Source organism: Vidua chalybeata, chromosome 2 (genome assembly GCF_026979565.1).
Source record: "Vidua chalybeata isolate OUT-0048 chromosome 2, bVidCha1 merged haplotype, whole genome shotgun sequence".
NCBI lineage: Eukaryota > Metazoa > Chordata > Aves > Passeriformes > Viduidae > Vidua > Vidua chalybeata.
Window position 1 is genome coordinate 71,141,613 of NC_071531.1, and position 19,678 is coordinate 71,161,290.

Sequence of the window (19,678 nt, forward strand, 5' to 3'; positions counted from 1 at the left end):
TGATGTTGAACATTGCTTAGACGGCCTGAACTGTCTCTGTTTCCATGAAAAATTGATTATGCCTATAACATTCTAGTGCTTGGTAATGTTTTAACCTATGACTAAATTTCTGCAGAGACAGCCTAGGTCAACTCAGTAATTTGTCTGTGTTGTTTTTCTCCCTGCCTCAAAGCAGAATTAGGCATTCGTGTGTACTATCATTGATACGAGTGATGGAGCACTGAGCAAGAGACTCAGAGCTGAAGAGTACTCCTTATTTCACATTCAGGGCTAGTACATAATTCAGTACAAATCCTACTTCTCCATTAAGTAATATTTAACTTGGTTCACAAGACTGTCTTCTCAGATGTTCCTCCTGTGATACTTACTAAAACATGACTTTGCAGATGTTATAATTGAAAAATCAGATTCCCGTTCTGAACACTGTTCGGAATAGAACATAAAATTAAACCATTTGATTAAAAAAATTCTGAAATGCACAGTGCCACAGAGAGGATAGCAGCAAGTGAAGAAATAGCAATCTTGCTTTTTAAGAATGGTAGGCAGAGGAGAATAATCTTCCTTAACCACTGGTATCTTGTTTAATTAAACTAGTATTTAAATACTATAGTGATGTGTTTACAACACTATAAAGGAAAAGAAGTTAGTAAAGCCATTTGAAAGATTCTGCTTATTTTTAAATATCTGAGAGGTGGCAATTTCCACTGTAAATATATTCTAGCTGTAGTAATATATATGGAATAACACTGGTAAAAAATGTGGAAGAAAAGAACTTTAAAAACCCCCAAACTCTTACCTATCTAAAGCATGTTTCATGAATGTGGAAATGCAGCAAGGCATGCCATATCATGGTATTTGGTGCCTTAAAACCAAAAGCCTCAGAACATCCTATTCTTACATCTGCATGCCTTGTTCTTTCAAACTGCATTTTCATTTTTGTTTGTGATTTGGGAGTCAAAAGGGCTCTGTACTGTTTTCATTCTGCAGTGGCACACGAGAGCTCAGTAGCTCTAAAGCACTCATCATGTAAGTGGTGCTGTATCAAATGCTTGAGTTAATTACTGTGTAATGTATTACAGAACAGTATCCATTCCAGTAAATTTTGTCTTTATTTTTATCATCTCATTAGGTAAACTTATTCAGGGGCTCTTAGGAATATAATGTATAATATATAATTATGTATGTCCATTACTGTTTTAAACATTGATATGGAGCTTCATATTGAAGGGTATTAATGGGAATACACTGTGAGCACAGGAAAATTCAACTTTGGATAGGTCATTTGTTGTGTGAGATGCAAGTGGACGCTTTAGACTTCTTTCAAAGACCAGAAGGAAAGAATTTCTTCTGTCTGTGTATAGGAGAGTGACTTCTCAAATGTTTATTTTAAAATGAAAAAGGATTTGTGTTTTTTCTTAAGAAGCACCTTCATATTGGGGGCTTGCATCCAAAATGCTTTTAAGATTTTGAAGCTTAGAGAAGGCTGTGTAAAGATTCCCACAACTAAATCCTATGAGCTTTAAGACAGGTCCCTAATGACATGACCACAAATTTTTATACATACTATGATTTCCAAGTGCTGCTATCCTTATTCATCTCACTATTTAAATCTGCTGGGATTAGGCCTTTGCCATGCCAAACTCCCACTTTCCTATGTGTAGTGTTTTTAAAATAGCTTTCTTTCAAGAAGAATATTATTAAGTTTCTTAACAATCATTCCCTTTCTTAACATGTGGGTGACTTCAGAGTGGCTGAAGAGATTTGACTCCATTTGAAAATTGTATTCTCCTGGAAAACAAGCTAGAAAGTAAACGTTTCAAAACATTTTGTGTCTGTAAAACATGGAATGTAATTTGTTTTGAAACTTAGTTACTGATAACACTGCAAAACCATTTCTTCTTATCCATGTTAAGTTGAAAAGAATGTTAACTAGTCAGAAGACAATAATTAGAGATTAGCTTCAGCAGTGTGGATACAAGGTGCATTTTATTACTATTTCCCATAAGCAAGGGAGTTTCTGAACAGGTGAATTCATGCTTAAGTTTTTGAGAAGCGACTTGTCTGTACAGATTAGCAAGGAACAGGGAGCAGTGTGAGCTGAGGACCTGGGTTTGGGCCCTTGTGCAGCCCCTGGTGCATGGCTCAGGGTTCAAGGGGGCTTTAGCAATAACTGGGACTGATATTTCTGAGTGTTAGCCAGGCAGAAGCTCCTTAGTAGAAAAAAATCCTGTATGAAGTCACCTTCATTTTGAATAACATGAAAATCTGTGACCACCCTGCTGCTGTAATAGCTGAGGGAAACTCAGCATTGAGTGCCAGAGCTGTGAGTGTGCGTTTGTTTGTTGGTTGTGCTGTGGTGTTTTCCTTGAAAGACTGAGAGGAACCATATGGCTACGGAGCAGGATGTTGTCAGGTCAGGAGACCTGCGTGCTCAGCTTAGCTGCTACTAGACTGTACCTAGGAACTCTTCCTCATCGCACAGTTGAATAATTTGACTCTTAACACTTGAAGCTCTTTTGGGTAGGGGCTGTCTTGCCTTATGCTGTAGCATCACAATTTCTGCTGGCTGCCTCCAGCACGAATATAAACAAATGATGATAGCAGACAACTCTGCTGGCCTCTTGAGCCTTTATACTCCATTCTCAAATAAATCTGGTTTTCAAAAGCTCTCTGTCAGCAAGATAGGCTTACATGTATGATGCTTCTTTATAATAAGCATAAAGATAGTAAAACATGCATGATTTAGGTACTAAAAGCAGGTTACATAAACTGATCAGAATGTGGATATTATTAATAGTTAAAAGTTAGTTTAAAAAAATTAATATAGACAGCTTTAATCACAGTAAAGCATGAAAACAACCAGTTTCTTCTGTTGTTATTACCCTCAAATATGGGGTCTATTATCAGTGATCTGTGCTGTGTCCTAGTGCATCAATGTCCAGCTGTGTGACTGCCACGTGAAGGGTGTGCAATTGTCACATGGCAGCTCCCAAACCAAGCCTGTGTAGACTCCTTCAGAGGAATCAGAAAGTCCAAACTTTGCATGTGCCGTATGAGCCTGCTGGGAGCTATTGCGGTTCAGATGTGTCACCATCTGGGGGACAGCTGTGGCATGCAGCACAAGACACATCATTCCTGCTGTACACAAACACCTGTAACCTAGAAATAGAAGAGGCTAGACTACCACTTTTCAAAGCTCAAAGCTGCATGATAACAGCACTAATTTGGCTACTCTAAGTCCTAATCTGTTAGTGAAGTGTCCTACAGTTTTTTTTATGAATTGCTTGTCCTTTTTCAGAGGGCTGGTTAAGCCAGATGTTGTCCTTCCCCTAGAAAGAGATTATATCACAAGTGATGCTTCTTTATAGCAGAGCACTGATTTTCTGGAGCAGTAGCCACCCATTCACAGTCTGAAAGAGTATTTGACAGCTGCTCAGATAAATGGAATGGGTTTTTAAAGGCTGTTCTAAAAATCAAACTGCCCTTTGTGTGAGTGCCTAAAATGGATGTTGGTGCCTAACACTTGGTATCCAAATTAGAGAATTTTTATGTAGTAGTGTTAGGGGTGTGTATTTTTGATGTCAGGCTGCTCTGGAGAGACCTCTTCACCATGTCCTGATTTAAAGTTATGGCTACAGATGAGTTAGTGGGAGGGCTGTGCTGGTTCTACTGATAGCAAAATATTGCTTAAGAGCCTCATGGGTTCCCCTACTCATCCCTGAAGAGAAAAAGAATAACATAGGTGCTGGCTGATATTTAATTCTGCCAAATTGCAGGCATTGCAAAAGACTACAACAGAATTTTTTTTTTTTAAGGGATTTTGTGACATAAAAGAGTGAAGTGTCTGTTCTGGGCATCCTTCTGACCTAAAAGCTTACTAAATACAAATTACAAAGAATTTGTTCCTTATATTCATATCTTCCTGTCACTGTGGTACTCATCATGTGGGACTTTCTTTGGAAGTATAATAATAGTAATAAAATAAGTAGCTGACAAATATTTTATTGTTCCCTTCTAGTAACAGACAGCATGGGTAAGGGGTAAAAGCCAGAAAACCATGTGAAAAAAACATAATTAATACAAAATGAAATAACCAAATTGGAAATCAAGTCTTCTGAATAATTAATAAAAGATTTCTTAAGGCATTCTTCTGATAAATTTAATGCCATTTTGACTGCTACAAGACATGCTTTATTTCAGTTCTCTGGTGTTCATTGTTTGAAAACGTGCTCGTGTGTGAGGAAATGAAAACATTTTTGAACAGAAGCAAAATTACCAGTTTCTTGAATAATTGTAACACAGCAAATAATTAAACCTTCACTGAATTGAGTGCAAATTTTGATGACTAGGTAACACCACTTTATGTCCTGAAGCTGCTGTATTTCGTTTCTGTGCAATCTGTCTTCCTTTCCATAATATTACAACAGTATGTTCTGTCCCCATAACCTCTACAATATGCCCTCTCTTTTTCAAATGCTATCTTGAGGTATGATGTCATCAGATCTCATAATTTCATTGCACCCTCTTATTAAATTGGTTTGCAGGTGTTTAAATATTTGTGATATGCTGCATAGCCAGCATGTGCAATATTTGCCTTAATCTCATTTGTAGTTTCTTTTTTTATCATTCCTGTCACCACAAGGTAAGATATTGCAGCACAGAGCCAAAGCTGTGTAAAACATCATTACTCCTTGACAGCTGGAGTAATTTTTTTTCCAGTGCTTCTTTGTTCAATTGCATTTATTTCACTGAATGGTGTAAATGAAAATATTTAAACCATTTTTCTGCCTTTATATGCTGATTAAAAGTGCTACAAATTCGCAACATGGTTTTAACCAGAAGATGGCATGTTGTTTTCCCTCGCTCTTTTTTCTTTCTTACTTATTAACAACTGCCTTTCTCCTTTTTCTGTTGTTTCAGTTAAAGGATCAAGAAAGTTAAGTCTGCCAACAGATCTTAAGACTGATCTTGGTACGGTAGGCGAAAGCCAACAGCTTTAAACTTCCTTACATTCATTGGCAAAACATTTTACCAACTGATTCATGAGATAACACAATAACGTCAGAGGCTTTGTCTGAAAAGGCTTTCTAAAAACCACCTATTAACCCATACAGTTCTGTTGGCAGCTCTCAGCATTTTGCTTGTTTAATATTCATTTATTTCATGTAGACATATGTTGCCAATCATTACACACTGTGTGTGTAATACTTTATTCTGAAAAAACTCCAGAAGTTTTTCCGAGCTGGTTGTTGGTGAACTCTGCCTATAATACCCAATGCATGCGCTGGTCTATTTTCTTTATTTGGTGTGCGAGTTGTGCCACAATAGTGGTAAGACAATTGAACATCTGTATTTTATGGTGTCTTCGAATGTCTGAGAAGTCAGGTTGGAAATCAGTCATTTGTCTCAGTCCTCTCCTTGAGACTGACCGCAGCCAGCTGTTAAATACATAGTTTGCTGCAATCTTTTTTCTCAATTCTGTTTTAATATTTCAGTGGAAGAGCATAATGAGAGCACAAATTTCACCTCAAAAAAGCTAAAATGAAAATTTCTATATCTTCAATAGCCTAAAACTGCTGGGAGCAGATCATACAACACCATAAAGGGTATTGCTCCTGGTATTTGGATTGGAATGTGTGGTTCACAAAAAAAATTCTTATAAGTGTTCTTTAGATATTCTCAGTCTCAAGGAGTTCTTTCTAGTTTTGTTCTCTTGGGAAGTTTCCCTTGTAAGATGACTGCAAAAGCCAAGTAACCATGCCTCATTACTTAGTGTCCTTTTAGAGATAAAAATTAAAGTTGGATCATGTCCTTGGATAAGACAGAGGAACTTCATTTCTGTCACTGGGAATCATGTGCACCTGTTAACCAAGGTAGCACTTGTTCCACAAGGCAAAAGTCAGGGGTATAAATGTGTCTTTCACCTTATAGATGACTGAGAAACTTGGAAAACTGTCAATTCCTCCTGGTAAAGATTAAGTAAGTAAAAAAAAGCTAAAGATTAAGTAAGTAAATGTTGAAAAATCACTGGAAAATTCAACCCAAATTGTGCAGGCTTCAGAATACAAAGTGATTTAGTTGAAATAAGTTTGAGAAAGTAGAAATGGAGGAATACAACCAAACACAATTTGGAGTGGAAAATCGTAATGTTCCTACTACTCCAAACAGGTGAAAGAAATAGGCACCTATAAACCTGTAAAATTAATATTTATCACTAATATAATGGGCAGCTGTTAAGAGGGAAGGTGAATACTTATAGTATCAAAATAGCCATAGGATATGACTTAAGACTAAGCCATATTCTACAGATCAAACTTCTTTTTGTTAGTGTTATTAAAAATACATTGTCTTGAAGGACACATAGTATTAAATAACTTTAAATCCTGAAGCATAAGACAAGCAAAAGATAAACTTAATGGACAAAAGACTGGATTTAGAGGATTTTGAAAAAGAAAGAAGTATATCACTGTAATTAGAATTGGTGAGCGCTTTATTGTGTAATATAAGAAGTTGCATATGAGAGAAAAAGCAACCTTATCATCAGCTTTCCTGTAATCATGTTGGGAGCGGGGCATTGTAAGCTTTTCCTGGAATATATTGACAAATTGCAGGTGGATTTATATTTTAACTACCCCAACCAAACACCAAAAAAAAATCCCCAGAAAATCCCAAGGACAGGGGAGCAGGGTAAAAAGCTCCAGAAGTTAAAGAAATTCAACCTGAAAGGGTTGGAAGCATAATGATCCATTTAAATGTATGACGTGTAAGGAACTGGGAAGATTAATGGAATGCATAATCCTGCCTGTAGTTTTGATTTCAGAGTAGTCATGTTTTTACCATTCCTTTATTTGCTTGTATTAATTATTTTTAATAGTATAGAACAAGCTAAGTATAAACTGAAATAAGCTTAAGAAGGTCTACTTCAACATCTTGCAGAAAATAGTGGCATGCCATTTGTACCAAAAGCTTCATAAGCACTGAAAGGAGTGATCAAATTGTCACTAAAGCATCCTGTTTGTTGTTAGTGCTGCAGCAACCAGGTATCCTGTGCTCAGATTACCCAGGAGCTAAGGATGAAGCACGTGGAAGAAGCATTCAGTGTATAAACTGGCAGATGCTCATGGATAATCAACAGCAGAGGGAGGTTTAGAAAAGGAAAAGAAAATGGACTGAAAAACCCCCAGACTTTCAATTCTTTCATGACTGTCTTAGAAGGGCAAAATATTCCTGTTAATTATTCTAGCCATTAAAACTGTGCTGAATTATAGATTGCTTAGTTAACAACAGGCTGGGAAGAGCCTCTCTTTCTCAGTATAAGGAGCTACATTTTAATGAGAGTTCCTGGAAAAGGTGATGACCGCATTTCAGTTACTTCTGCTCCAAAATGTCCTGGCCACACTGTCAGAGATTATTTATCCACTGTTTGGCTGTTGCCTGAGATTGTGCCCATAGTCTGAATATTCAGGGGCTAACAATAGTTTTTGGCCCACACTTCTTATAAAGATATTCAGGTCACTGCTTTGAGATGATAAAATATTGTCCATATATCCCATTGGCTCTGGCTTGTTGCTTTTTAGAGAGTGCTGATACATCGCCCACTCTCAGCAGTGGCTGCAGCTAATTGGGACATGCATTAGCATTTGGCAGCTTACAGTTCTGCTCCCTTCTTATGATCTGCCTCGTGGAATGTCCTTGCTTTCACTTTGCTTTGAATTGTAAATAGTAGAGGTTAAGTAGAAGTTAAATCTATTTCAGGTGGAGGTGTTGCCTGTACTGGAAATTGTTTGGGGAGTAGTTTGCTATCATTTAGGGGAATAATGTGTGATCTGATGACTCAGGGTGTTCTTGTAAAACCTCAGCAGGATTTTCATGACCTAAAGATACTTTGGGACTCCACATTGACCTTTATATGATTGATGAAGTTGATCTCAGCTTCTTTTTATTTTGATGCGGTGATTATTATCTCTCCTTGCTGAAGCACTTGTCACCTGTGGATGTTGTATCTCCACACAGAAATGAATGATGTGGCTCATGAAGGGATACACTGAAACTTCTTGATAGTTTTAGCTACTGCAGGTCACAGCAACCCAATGTTTATTTGAGTTGACCAGAAGGAAGACATGGCAACGCTGCTGCATAGACTGTACAGCTTCTCTATTACCCTTCAGAGGCAGCTCTGAATAATAGTATCTTTATTTTTAAACCTAATAATGTTTCCCAAAGTCTTCTGAACAGATCATCTTCATTTCCTTGCAGTGTTTCACAGAGATGAATTATGGGGATAATCCTAATTTTATTGAATCAAGTGGAGAGTTTGAGATATATCCAGACACATAGAACTGCTTTGGTACAAGAGCTTTCTAATGTTGCTTCACCAGCCACTTCAAGCATCACCTTGTATTTTTCTTTTAGAAAATATTTCTGCTCATTTTACTAAAAGCTTTTAAAGGTTCCAGCTGATCACAGGGAGCCAGACAGAAGCCACAGCTAAAGATGGGGGAGAGACAGTAATTGCTGACTTTTCTAGAATTACTATGAACAGATGGTTTGACTGTAAGGAATTATGCCATCACCTAGACTTTATTAGTGAAAGAACAAAAGGAAATGCAAATATAAATAGATGTCTTTTTTTTCCCTCTTGCTAAGCTGTGATCTTCAAAACTGTAATATATTTTCTTATGCTTTCTGCAGATACTTATAAGCAGTGAATGAGTTCTTTCCCAAGTCAAGTTAATGTCTTCCATTTTATACAGCAGTGAAAATCTAGAAAAATTACCAAATGAGTTCATTTTTTTCTGCATTCCAATGCAGAGGCCTAAGAGCTTTAATTCTGAAAGTTGGGTTCATAAAACATAATTGTAAGGATCTGATTAAGCACCTGGGGTTATGGGTTTGTGCTTCATTTTGTCCATTTTGGATGAAGTTTGTGGAATCTGTTTGATTTATGTAAATGGTAATAGAGTTATAGTATGAAAATATCCACCATTTGATGCCTTTGTATTTCATTGACAGGGAAGTATCACTTCCTAGATGCTCCCAAGCCTACAAAACATTGCCTGAATAAATGAAACCTCGTTTCCATTTTAAGAATGAGCAGTGGGGTTATAGCAATTCTTGCTTTCATTTTTCAAAGTATTTACAGCAGATATTAGGCACTCACACCATTTTGAAGCTTTTAATCTGTTTTTGCTTACTACTGCACTGGACAAACTGGTAGATTTTAGATGGAGAATTCTATATTGATTTATCTAGATCTGTACTTCTGTTTACAAGGCTGAAGAACATTTCAGAAATTTTGAAACTATATGAGTTTGCTTTCCTCCTTGGTATGACTTTGTAGAAAAGGCAGCCCAGACATCCAGGTGTACCAATGATTTTCTTTAAATGCTTGGCAATATACATTGGAAATTATTTGTATTTTTGCATGATAAGGATTTTAGAGACTGTCCACTGTATGTCTCCTGCCAGAGGGCAGAGGAATTTTCTGTCCTCTTCTCAGTGTGCAAGTACCATCTGAGTTGAGGAATCATCTCAACTCTGCCCCCTGGTAGAGTCACAGCATAATCAAGTTTGGAGGGGACCTCTAGACCCCACAGGTCTAGGTTGTCTAGACCCCCATCCTGCTCAAAGCAGGCCAGGCTACACCAGGTAGGTCAGGACAGTGTCCAGTCAAGTCTCACAGCACTTGATCTGCAGTCTGGCAAATGCCAAATACGGAGGAAGGATTTCAGCCCTCAAGCAGCTGCTTATGCTCTTGTTGAGTCTGTGGAGGATGAGCTTTGCCTTTTCTGCTTCAAGTTTGATCACTATGAAGGTGCAAAACATTGTGAGGAAGGACTAAAGTCTTTCACTTTTACAAAAATGGTTTTAAAACTTTAGTCTTTCAGATGTTTCACATCTTGAGGCTGGGATTTTGATATTCTGTATTGAGGACCCTACTAGAGAAAAGTCTCTTGATGTTCCGAAGGTCAGGTGTATGATAGCACCAGTTTCTTCCTTCCTTAAGTAGAAGAATGTTTATAGTCAAACATTTTTAAAAGAGAACCTATATATCTAATAGATATATTAGCCCTCTACCAATCCAAATAATCAGAATTTTAAAAAAGCAACAGGATAATTTGGTTATTATAGCAGAATACACGTGTGTTCTGTGGTTATATTTCACAGCAGAAAGGGGCTGTGTTCTAACTTCTAATGTTTCCAGATGAGAAAAAAAAATATACAACAAGCTGATCTACTTGGGAATTTTACAAGCAAGTAGTTAAAAGGAAAGGTAAGTGCCTTGAACTATACAAAATACCCTAACTAAAATGATTATAAGTAATACAGTTAAATTTCATCACAAAGGAAAGGCAGTGAAATTTGGTAGCTGGAAAAACAAAGCAGTAACAATCATCCTACATTTAGAAGTTGGTAATAAAAAAATTAAATGCAACTGGCTAGGCTCCAGTGTAACAGGTACTCACTGTTCCCAAGTTCTTTGGTTTTACATAAAGAAGAGTTCTTTACTGAGGACTTCAAAGGTAAGTAATTTTCCACTCCTTTCAAGCACTGCAAACACATACAGGGTATTCTTCCATTCTGGGGTCTCTGTTCACCTCTCAGGTTGTAACATTTTTCATTTTTAAAGCCAGAGAATGAATGCCAGTTTTTTCCATGGTGAAAATACAGGTGCAATGCTGCACTAAGGAGTGCTCAGGACAAGTTGTTGATATTCAGGTGGTCTTGTGGTCTATCCACTCTGTTTGCATGTTCCAGTGTTGTCTTCTGTGCAGCTCAGGACTTACACATTTCATGCTTATGTTTCAGAATTCAATCAAGTTTTCTGTTTTATGTTTTTTTGTTTATTGCACAAAGCATAGCAACCATTTATGTCAGATTATTCTGTGGAGGCACACTGAGTGCTGTGTGCTTTTTAAGACAGTCCAGTAGTGTTGTGTGATCACTAGAAATTCAGCAGATGAATCTGAGGAGCAGAGTTAGACCAAGTAGTCCAAAAATTTCCCACTATTCTGTGTAAGCAAAGCTAGATTTGTTAGCACAGCCAGGTTTTGATTTTTCAGATATGATAACATAGAGGTGATGTTATGACATACAATAATGTATTCTCAATGTTTTTCATTTGGAGAGTTTTGGTTGGTTTTTGTTTTTTTTTTTTTTCGTAATTTCAGGCAAAAAATAGTAGTTTTAAAAGAGAATCTGTCAGTGATCTGACAATGCACATAGTGTTTTCAGGCACTTCACAGTAATTTGGTTCTCTGACAAATACATCTGTTCATCCTGCTTTCAAAAAACATAGTGGATTTAGAACCAAGTGTATGAGAGGATTTTGTTACCATAGGCAGAATAGCATTATATCATACAGGCAGTAGGCAGAATGTTAAAATGACAGCATATTATAGTGTTAGAGTGGACCTAGATATTCTACCAGCATGTCATTAGGGCAGCTCTTCCTTCCTCTTCAAACTGATGAACACACGATGTTAAATGTGCATTTTTGTTGGCAGTGCATCTGCATTAACCTCTTCTGCCAGGGCTTTCATCTTCTCTCCTCTCTGGCTGACAGATCTGCACTGAGAGAAATTTGTGTTTCTGATTTTTAAGGAAATTCTTTTTAATAAATTCCTTACAAAAAATTTTTGAATGTTATGGTATCAGTCTGTGTTCTCACTAATGAATATTCACACTATTACACTAATTTGGATTATTTACAGACAAACCTGAGACAGCTCTTGGGGCCATTTGTACAGTTTTAAGATTGCATTTTTTTCTTAACTTAAATGTGTATCTCTCTGCTGTGTAAAAATAAAACTTAGCCACCATCATAATCATTACTGAAAATCTAATTTATTGGTAATGCACAAAAAAATCCCCCAGTGGGAACAGATTGATTTTTCTTCACTTTAACACTAAAGATTGTATTCTTCAACAGCTGTTGAGAAGATTCTGAGACTTATTTTTCAGGTTCTTTCTCCTCCATATTAAAGCATTTCTCCAGTTCTCTTCTGGTTCTCATCTTCTCTTTTATTGATTACTTCCTTGCAACTTAAAATGATATTATAATGCTTCTAATTATGGAAGTTTATATTTTTTGTCTCAGCCTCTCTCAAATCATTAGGAAGAAGGTTTTCAGATAGTTTCTCTGTTTGAATTTATCCTTTTGTTAGAACTGAAAGAATTAGTTGATCATATTCTTTCCTGTTTTTCTGTGTCAAGTGTAAAAAATTGCAATGCACTAACTGAAAATGAGTGCTTCTTTCTTGCTGACATTTTCATTGCATTTAGCTTTAACAAGCGTTCATCCTTTTTAGTGGTAAATTCTTGTCTCTTTTGCATTTTTGCAGAAGTCAGCAAGTTGTTCAAAAGTTCTATGTTTGTAATCAGGCAGGTTCTGTAGGATATACATGTTACTGTGTGTAAACTAAAATCCACATGTGTATATAGAATATTCTCCCTGCGCAACATGCCTCAAGAAAATTTGGCTTAATTTGAGGCTGCCCTGCAGGTTTGCTGCTGTCATGTTGCACATCACATCTCTCAGTAGTTTCATCAGGTTCACAGAAACTGATGTTGCTTCTTCAGTTCCTCTTGATCTCATCATCCCACTGATATTTTGTGTGACTCTCTTGCCTTACATCCAGCACAGTTCTCTTTCTTTTTTAAAGCAATTTGTGGGGTGCACAGGGCACTGAATGGTGCTAGTGTTTGGTAACAGGGACAGATAAAGCATTTTTAATTCATATGGGTAAGCAATTGTAATTCCATGGGCCCAAACAAAGGAATACAAATTCCCCAAAGGAATACAACCATGAACTGCACTGTAGAAGCAGTCCATGGAGAACGTTACAGAATTTTGTGTTGTAAACTGTTATGTATTTTAATACATCATATATACATACAATGATTTACTACTTTATTAAACTAATATAGTTTAATTTGTATTAAATGGACTAAAGAGGTAATTGCCTATGATTACTTCCAATGGCTTGCATGAGCACTAAATTTTTAAATTAATGCTCAGAATAGCTATAAACTGAGCCCTGGCCATTTAGTTCACTATCCACAGGGAGTAGATAGTGGGATGGCTCTTACACAGTTTGGAAACTGCTTCAAGGATAAGCTCCACTAAACCCTGCTGCCCAAATATATTGCATTAGTGTGGGACTGGCTGAAGGGATCCAGGAGCACTGGAGAGGAGAATTCTAATTCCCTTCATCTCATGGGTAGTAGCACCCATGGGTGTAGGAGGTGTAGTCCCACCCAAAGGGTAGGAAGTGATGGTAAATGCAGTGGTAGAAAAGAGAAGGGATATTTTGTGCAATGTTTTCTTCAGCAACAACTCTTTGCCTCCTCCAGAAGAGTAAGGAGCTGTTGCACGATGGTGTCAGTAGAACAGAGCAATCTGTGCCTTGCTGCTTAAGTCCAACAATTATGTCCCTGATGTCAACTAATGCTCCATATCAATTAATATTTCTGAGCTGAGAGGAGCCCCAGTGGCCATGTGACAAAAGCAGTAATCCAGCAAGGACAAAAGTTCAAATGTTGCTTTTCCTTACAAATCTAACAAAGCTGGCAAAAAGCTGTATTTTTACAAGCCTCCTGTACATGTTCTTTGGGGTGGCTGGGAGACATCTGTCACGGCAAAGGAGAATCAGGTGACTCAGGCCTCAGAGGGGTAGTAAATCATCGCAGTCATTCTGAAAGGCTGAGAGCTTGAACATTCTCATTCTCCCTTAGAAAGTACACTGTAGAAAAGTAGTGATTTTTTTTTCTTGTCACTTTTCTTACACACTTCATCATTTTTCAGACAATGCAGTAAGAAACCCTTTCTTAAACAGTACATAACCTTTCTTTAGAATTGTTTTGTATCACCTTTTAGCATTAAAAAATGTGAGAATTTTTAAATACACACATAAAATTTTCTCATAGATTTGCATGGTCTTTATCTGCTGGGTTCTTTTCAGTTTCTCCATGAAAAAAAAAAATTGCAGTCATGTTTCCTATAATTATCTTACTCATTGTACTATCCTGTGTTTTTAATAAGGCTTGAAGACCTGCTTTTTTTTTTTTTTTTTTGTATACATTTTAAAAAGTTGTACCTAATGAGAGGAACAGAACAATGTTAAAATACAGACAAGTTTGTAGCTGATCACTAAAATCCCTCTTCTGTTCATTGTTATAGCACCCACTAATATTTCACCTACATCAGTACTTGAAGGATGTCCCTACAGCTTCTAGGATGAGGCCTGATTTTTGTTTTTCTTCTCAGGAACTGGCTTTGCTTATTCAAAAAAAGCATTATCAAAACAGCTAAAGGGATTTAGGTGCCCAGATCCTAATGATGATTTCATGTGGGTCTTTGAAGGTAACTGAGACAAGCCAGCATACTAGAGAAACATAGCAGCATTTCTCTTATGCTGAGGCATAGTGGGCAGGGGTTTGGATGTGTTGTGGCCATTCTCTACAATGCTCAGTGGAGAGGACTCACAAATGTTGTTGATGTTTCTATAGAATATTATTTTTTTCACTCTGTTATGTTCCTCACCACTTCCTAGGATTCCCCGTGGAGATAGTTAGATATCATGCTGAAACACCTTCCCACAAACTGAATTTTGAAGAAAGGAAGCAGCTGGATGAGGATGTGTCTGTTGCTGAGGTTGAACAGTCAGCCTGTGTCCTTGAACAAAGCCCCCGATCTCAAAGGACTTTCTGCTGAAATATACAAACAGTTCCAGCAAATTTTGGAAAATTTCCTAACTAAAAATGGAATGAGTCATCCACATCAGTTTTATATCTGCTGTTAGCTCAGTTAATAGCCATCTATTAACGAAAAATGACAAGAATCATGGAAGTTGTGTCTCCTACAGAGCTATTTTGTTACACAGTACAGATACTAAATTGCTTTCTAATCTATAATTCTGAACATTTCTTTCCACTTTTGTTCATTAAGAGTGAACTTTTTTCATGTGGAAAGGACATGACCTGCACATTCAAAGGCTACATGTACCACACTAACACTTTATTCAGCACAGGACCGAAATATTGAGTGAATATAGAAATAGCTTTTCATAATATACACTGGTGCTATCATGGCATGGTAACCAAGAAATAAATTTATCTTGGTACATGAACATTCATCTTTTCCTTGGATACAGTACAAATCAAAGGGAGTTGACTGAATAGGGTACTTAAATGCAGACCCTTGAAGACTAAGATAATTCTCAGATATAAATAACTCAACATTTAAAATTAAGGCAGAAACCTCAAGATTGTCCCTACCTATAGTGTTGAGCTTTTACAATTTTGAACAAAATCCTCAGTGTGCTTGCATGAATCGTAACTTTTGTTTTGCTTATGACCTGCTGTTTACTTAAAATGACCTGCTGACCAAAAATAATTCACTTATACCTGGGTGTGTATCCTTTCATATGTTGAAGGGGAAATTGTGTTCAGTAATTCTCCTTGTGTTGTCTTGCCCGGCATGAGAGGAAGAAAAATTTCACCTGAACATTTTACAGTCCAGTCCAGTTCTGAACTCTGATCCAAACCCTGATCAATGGATGTTGTGGTTTAAAGACCTGTTGACCAAGAACAGATGAATGCAGTACGAGTTTGAAGCAGGCATGTTTTGTTTCCCACCCCATGAGACAGCAACATGCGGTGTGCTGATTGACCATGGCCTCATTTCTATAGAGCTGTAGCAGACAAATCAATTGTTCAGCAGTCAGTTTCCTTAGAAGTAAAATAAATTTATGTGATATATAAAGAATAAAATACTTAGCAATATTGTGGCTATTTTTGTAATTATCTCAAATAGTGGCAGCTATTTTCCTGCAGCTTTGGTTCAGGCAGGGAAGATGTCTAGCTCTGAATTCTACCCTTTAGTAAATTATACTTGCAGTTCTTATGAGAGCAAAAGGGAAAGAAAACATTCAAATTGACTTGGTATCTCTTAGGAGACACAACAGCAGGGTGCCAGTGTTACCTTGGTAAATGCCTGTGTGCACAGGTCAGCAAAATGCTGTGGGATCTGCAGCTCTAAGAACACGTACCAGTTCTATGGCCCTTGGGTTTTTTCAAACTATACCTTAAAGATATGGTGAGTTATTTTCTACATACATGTGTTGGGTTGGTAAAATAAATCAGTAGTTATTCACAGAAGATTTGATTTAACCCATTCTCAAGTGTCAGAACACACATTTCTCCTCCATTCTGAATCTTGGGAGCTGACACTTTACCTAGCATTTGTTGCATTCACTTTCCAGATCACGTGAATGGTCACTGCACAAGCCCAACATCCCAGAGCTGCAGTTCAGGCAAACGACTTTCCAGTGCAGATGTGTCGAGAGCAAACCGCCGAGGGCCTGGCAGGCCCCCCTTCAGGAAAGCCCAGTCTGCAGCCTGCATGGAGATTTCTCTCCCAGTCACCACAGAAGGTGGGTGGCAATGACTGTTTTGCCAGCTATTTGTGAATTTCTCACCAGGTGTGAAAGGGAATAAGTTCAGCAGGATTCCTGTCTGGGTTGTTGCCTTGAGCTAACTAACACTTTAAACTGTGATAGGCAATCAGCAACACCATGATCCTAATCCTCTTTTTGTGAGGAATATTTGTATCCTAAGCCACCCACCTGCAGGAGTGTATGCATCACAGTTACAGCTGGAACCAGTGCTCCCTGATTTCCACACTATTTAATGAAGACAAGGCAAGGGGAATTATATCACTCAGATTGTCTACCTTTGTATTTTTAAATGCAAATTGTTTCAAATACCTTTGTTATTAGTGGCACATGGCTAGAAGATTTGATTTTTTAGTTTTTATAGTAACATAAAATAGCAAATTTTTTCCTCCACATTGATGACTGATTATGAATATAACATAATCCTTTCATATAGCTCTCTTTATTTGCCACACAAACATGGTAAGTTACACTGTAACAGCTCCTGATGGAAAATATACCACTGCTACAGTAGTTTCTATTGCTGAGTGTTTTTCTTCATCCTATGTAGTACCAAATTCTTCTGGAATTCTTGTACACTACTTGTACCTGCCAAGGCCACAGTATTATCTAATCCTTTTATGCTTCTTTTTTTCTTCCATCCTCCCAGAGTAAATAGGGTCACTGGTAGGCAGAACCCACAGCCGCCTGTGGTCCCACTGGCTCTTGTGTACAAAACATTTAGTAATACAGTGATACTTTTGATGGCATAATGTTGCGTTCTGCATATCTCTGTCATGAAAGATTCACTTTATCTCATTCATCATTATTTATAATACCTATTAAGTTTATTATAAAAGTGTATCTCTTTTAGAGATAATAATCTAACTTGCTTTCAGGCTTGAGAAGTAAATTGACATTAAAAATTCCTATTTGAAAGCATCACTTTAATAGTATTAAAACTTTCAGTAAAGTCAGTGAAACAACTGTTGCCAAGAGCAAGCCAGACAATCTCCAGAGTCATTTATGTCAGCATGTAATGTGATGGGGCATGGTTGCAGTTTGTCCTTGGGTGTGTGGATTTGTGTACAAGTCCCCTTTTAGCAGGTTTGCTGACTAAAATAGTTTTCTGATTATTTGTAGACTCTTAGTAAAACAAAGTCTTCTGTCCAGCTTGTCTAAACTATTTTTCAGTTGGTGGTATTAATTTCTTGAGTTCTCCCTCTAGTGCCTGATCTGCCTGGAATGACTGACATTCCACTGTTCTTCATGTATCTTGAATTTCTACACAAACTGCTTTGTCAAGGGTTTGATGTGTTTCTAAAGGCTTTTCTACTAAATAATATGGTGGAAGGTGGTATGATGCTTGAAAGATTCTTAGTCTGGGTGAGGGAAAAGGAAGAAGAGAAGTTAGAAGGTTTGAGAAAGAATATGCTGAGAATAAGAATTTTCTCTCTAATGTGAAAGTGACTTTGATCAAAACCTGGTTGAGCTGTTCCAAAAAAAATTAGAAAATTCCCTTCTTTGCTAAGAATTTATTGGCTACTTATGAGCATACGCTGCAACAAAAAAATAGATGTATTCCCAAGAAATTATTTCCTTTATTTCTATATTCTCATGAGGTGAGTCAGGATACATGTTTTATATCCTTTCTAGAAGGTAGCATTTCAGGTTAGAATTTGGTAGGATTTTATTATTCTACCAGAGTAGAATTTTGATTAGTTTGCTGTCTCAGAAGGACTTCTTGGACATTAAAAAAAAAAAAAAGCTTTTATGTGTGGCTAAATGGTTCTTACCTTTTTTAAGCCTGTCTCAAAGGCACTGATAATACTTGGAGGTTTTTTAATAATGCTTCCAGTTCCTGTTCTTTACAACCTCTTCCATATGATTTGATTTAAAAGATAATACATTTTGGTAAGTAATCATAAGACATATATTAGAATAATAGATTAATCTTCTCCCCTTGCATTGGATTTCAAACTCTACTTACTCAAATCTGACCTCCTGGAATACAACAGGAGCTGTATTTCCAGCATTTTCATCAAGTCTATATTCAACAAACTTTCACACAATAAATTCTTGGGACTTTGTTACAGTGAGCTGATTGGCAAGATTTTGCTGACTCTCACCCCTTTACTTCTGCAGAAGGATTCCTGATATAGACAAACATTTTTGAAGAACGTCTTTGCACTGATGAATCATAGGAAGGAAATGGCGGGGGGGCAGGGAAAGGCAGGGTAGTTGTCTGCTGGTTGAAATATTGCAAACTGCTCAGATTCATACAGTGCTGATATTTCTGCCACATTCATAACAGAATAATTCAAAAGCCAAGTAGCAGTGGCAGAGAAGTGTGCATCATTACTGTTACTGCCTAAACCTATGTTTTTCCCAGTCTCCTCATCATCCTCTTTTATGCTTTTTGAAATGTTGCATGTTGTCTCAGTATCTTCTGCTTTCATTAATGCACTGCTCTCATGGATGTAGTAAAAAATTCTGTAGTTCTTCAGTATTCTATATCTAATTTTAGCAAAACAATTAGAACCTTGCAAATTCTCAATAGCATATTATCATTTATAAGGAAGAGATTTTTTTTTAATATGAAACACTGGAGCAGGTTGCCCACAGAGGTGATCCCTGGAAACATTCACGGTCAGATTGTTCAGGGCTCAGAGCAACCTGACCTAGTGGAAGCTGTCCCTGTTTGTTGCAGGTGGGTTGGAACCAGATGACCTCTAAAGGTTCCTTCCAGCCCAAACTACTCTATGATCCCGTGATCACTGAGTCTAAACAATTCTTTCACGTACTTTTGATTAAGCAGTATATTTCTTGAGATAATGTAAGAACTTATGGGCATTGTAAACAAACCCACAAATACAGGAAATTCCATTACTGAGCTTCAAGTCCCTTTTGAAAAGAAGTTTTTGAGATTTCAGAAGTTAGTGATTATATTTCTTTGATAAGGCTTTCTTGCACAGAGTATAAACTACATTTTTTTATTATGAAGTTAACATTGTGCTCTTAAACAGCAATAAAAGAACCCACATGAATGCAAATTCTTCATAGCCAATGAAATCCTTACAGAGATTTTGACCCATTATAGCATTCCGTAGAATGGGAATGTGTTTTGTCTTCAAGCTTAGTGGATTTCTTTGAGGGCTGTAGCCATTTGCATTGCTCATTGCATTGTTTCAGTCTGTTCCAGCTCTGGGTTCTGACTAGCACCCAATTTTTTTCTGCAGGTC

At 37.2% G+C, this 19,678-nt stretch overlaps 1 protein-coding gene across 10 annotated transcripts in view; it reads left to right on the top strand.

Moving 5' to 3' along the window:
- The window catches only part of STXBP5L (syntaxin binding protein 5L), a 181,692-nt gene that overhangs the window by 146,764 nt on the left and 15,250 nt on the right, over window positions 1–19,678 (top strand). For 3 of the 10 annotated variants that reach the window (XM_053933533.1, XM_053933551.1, XM_053933559.1), the window contains 2 exons: window positions 4,921–4,971; window positions 16,266–16,436. The exons of 2 other annotated variants lie outside the window; for them this stretch is intronic. In XM_053933533.1, coding sequence (XP_053789508.1) covers window positions 4,921–4,971; window positions 16,266–16,436 — 222 coding nt within the window. The remainder of the gene's footprint in view (window positions 1–4,920; window positions 4,972–16,265; window positions 16,437–19,678) is intronic. 5 more of the 10 variants (XM_053933542.1, XM_053933566.1, XM_053933572.1 and 2 more) reach the window with 2 other exon arrangements.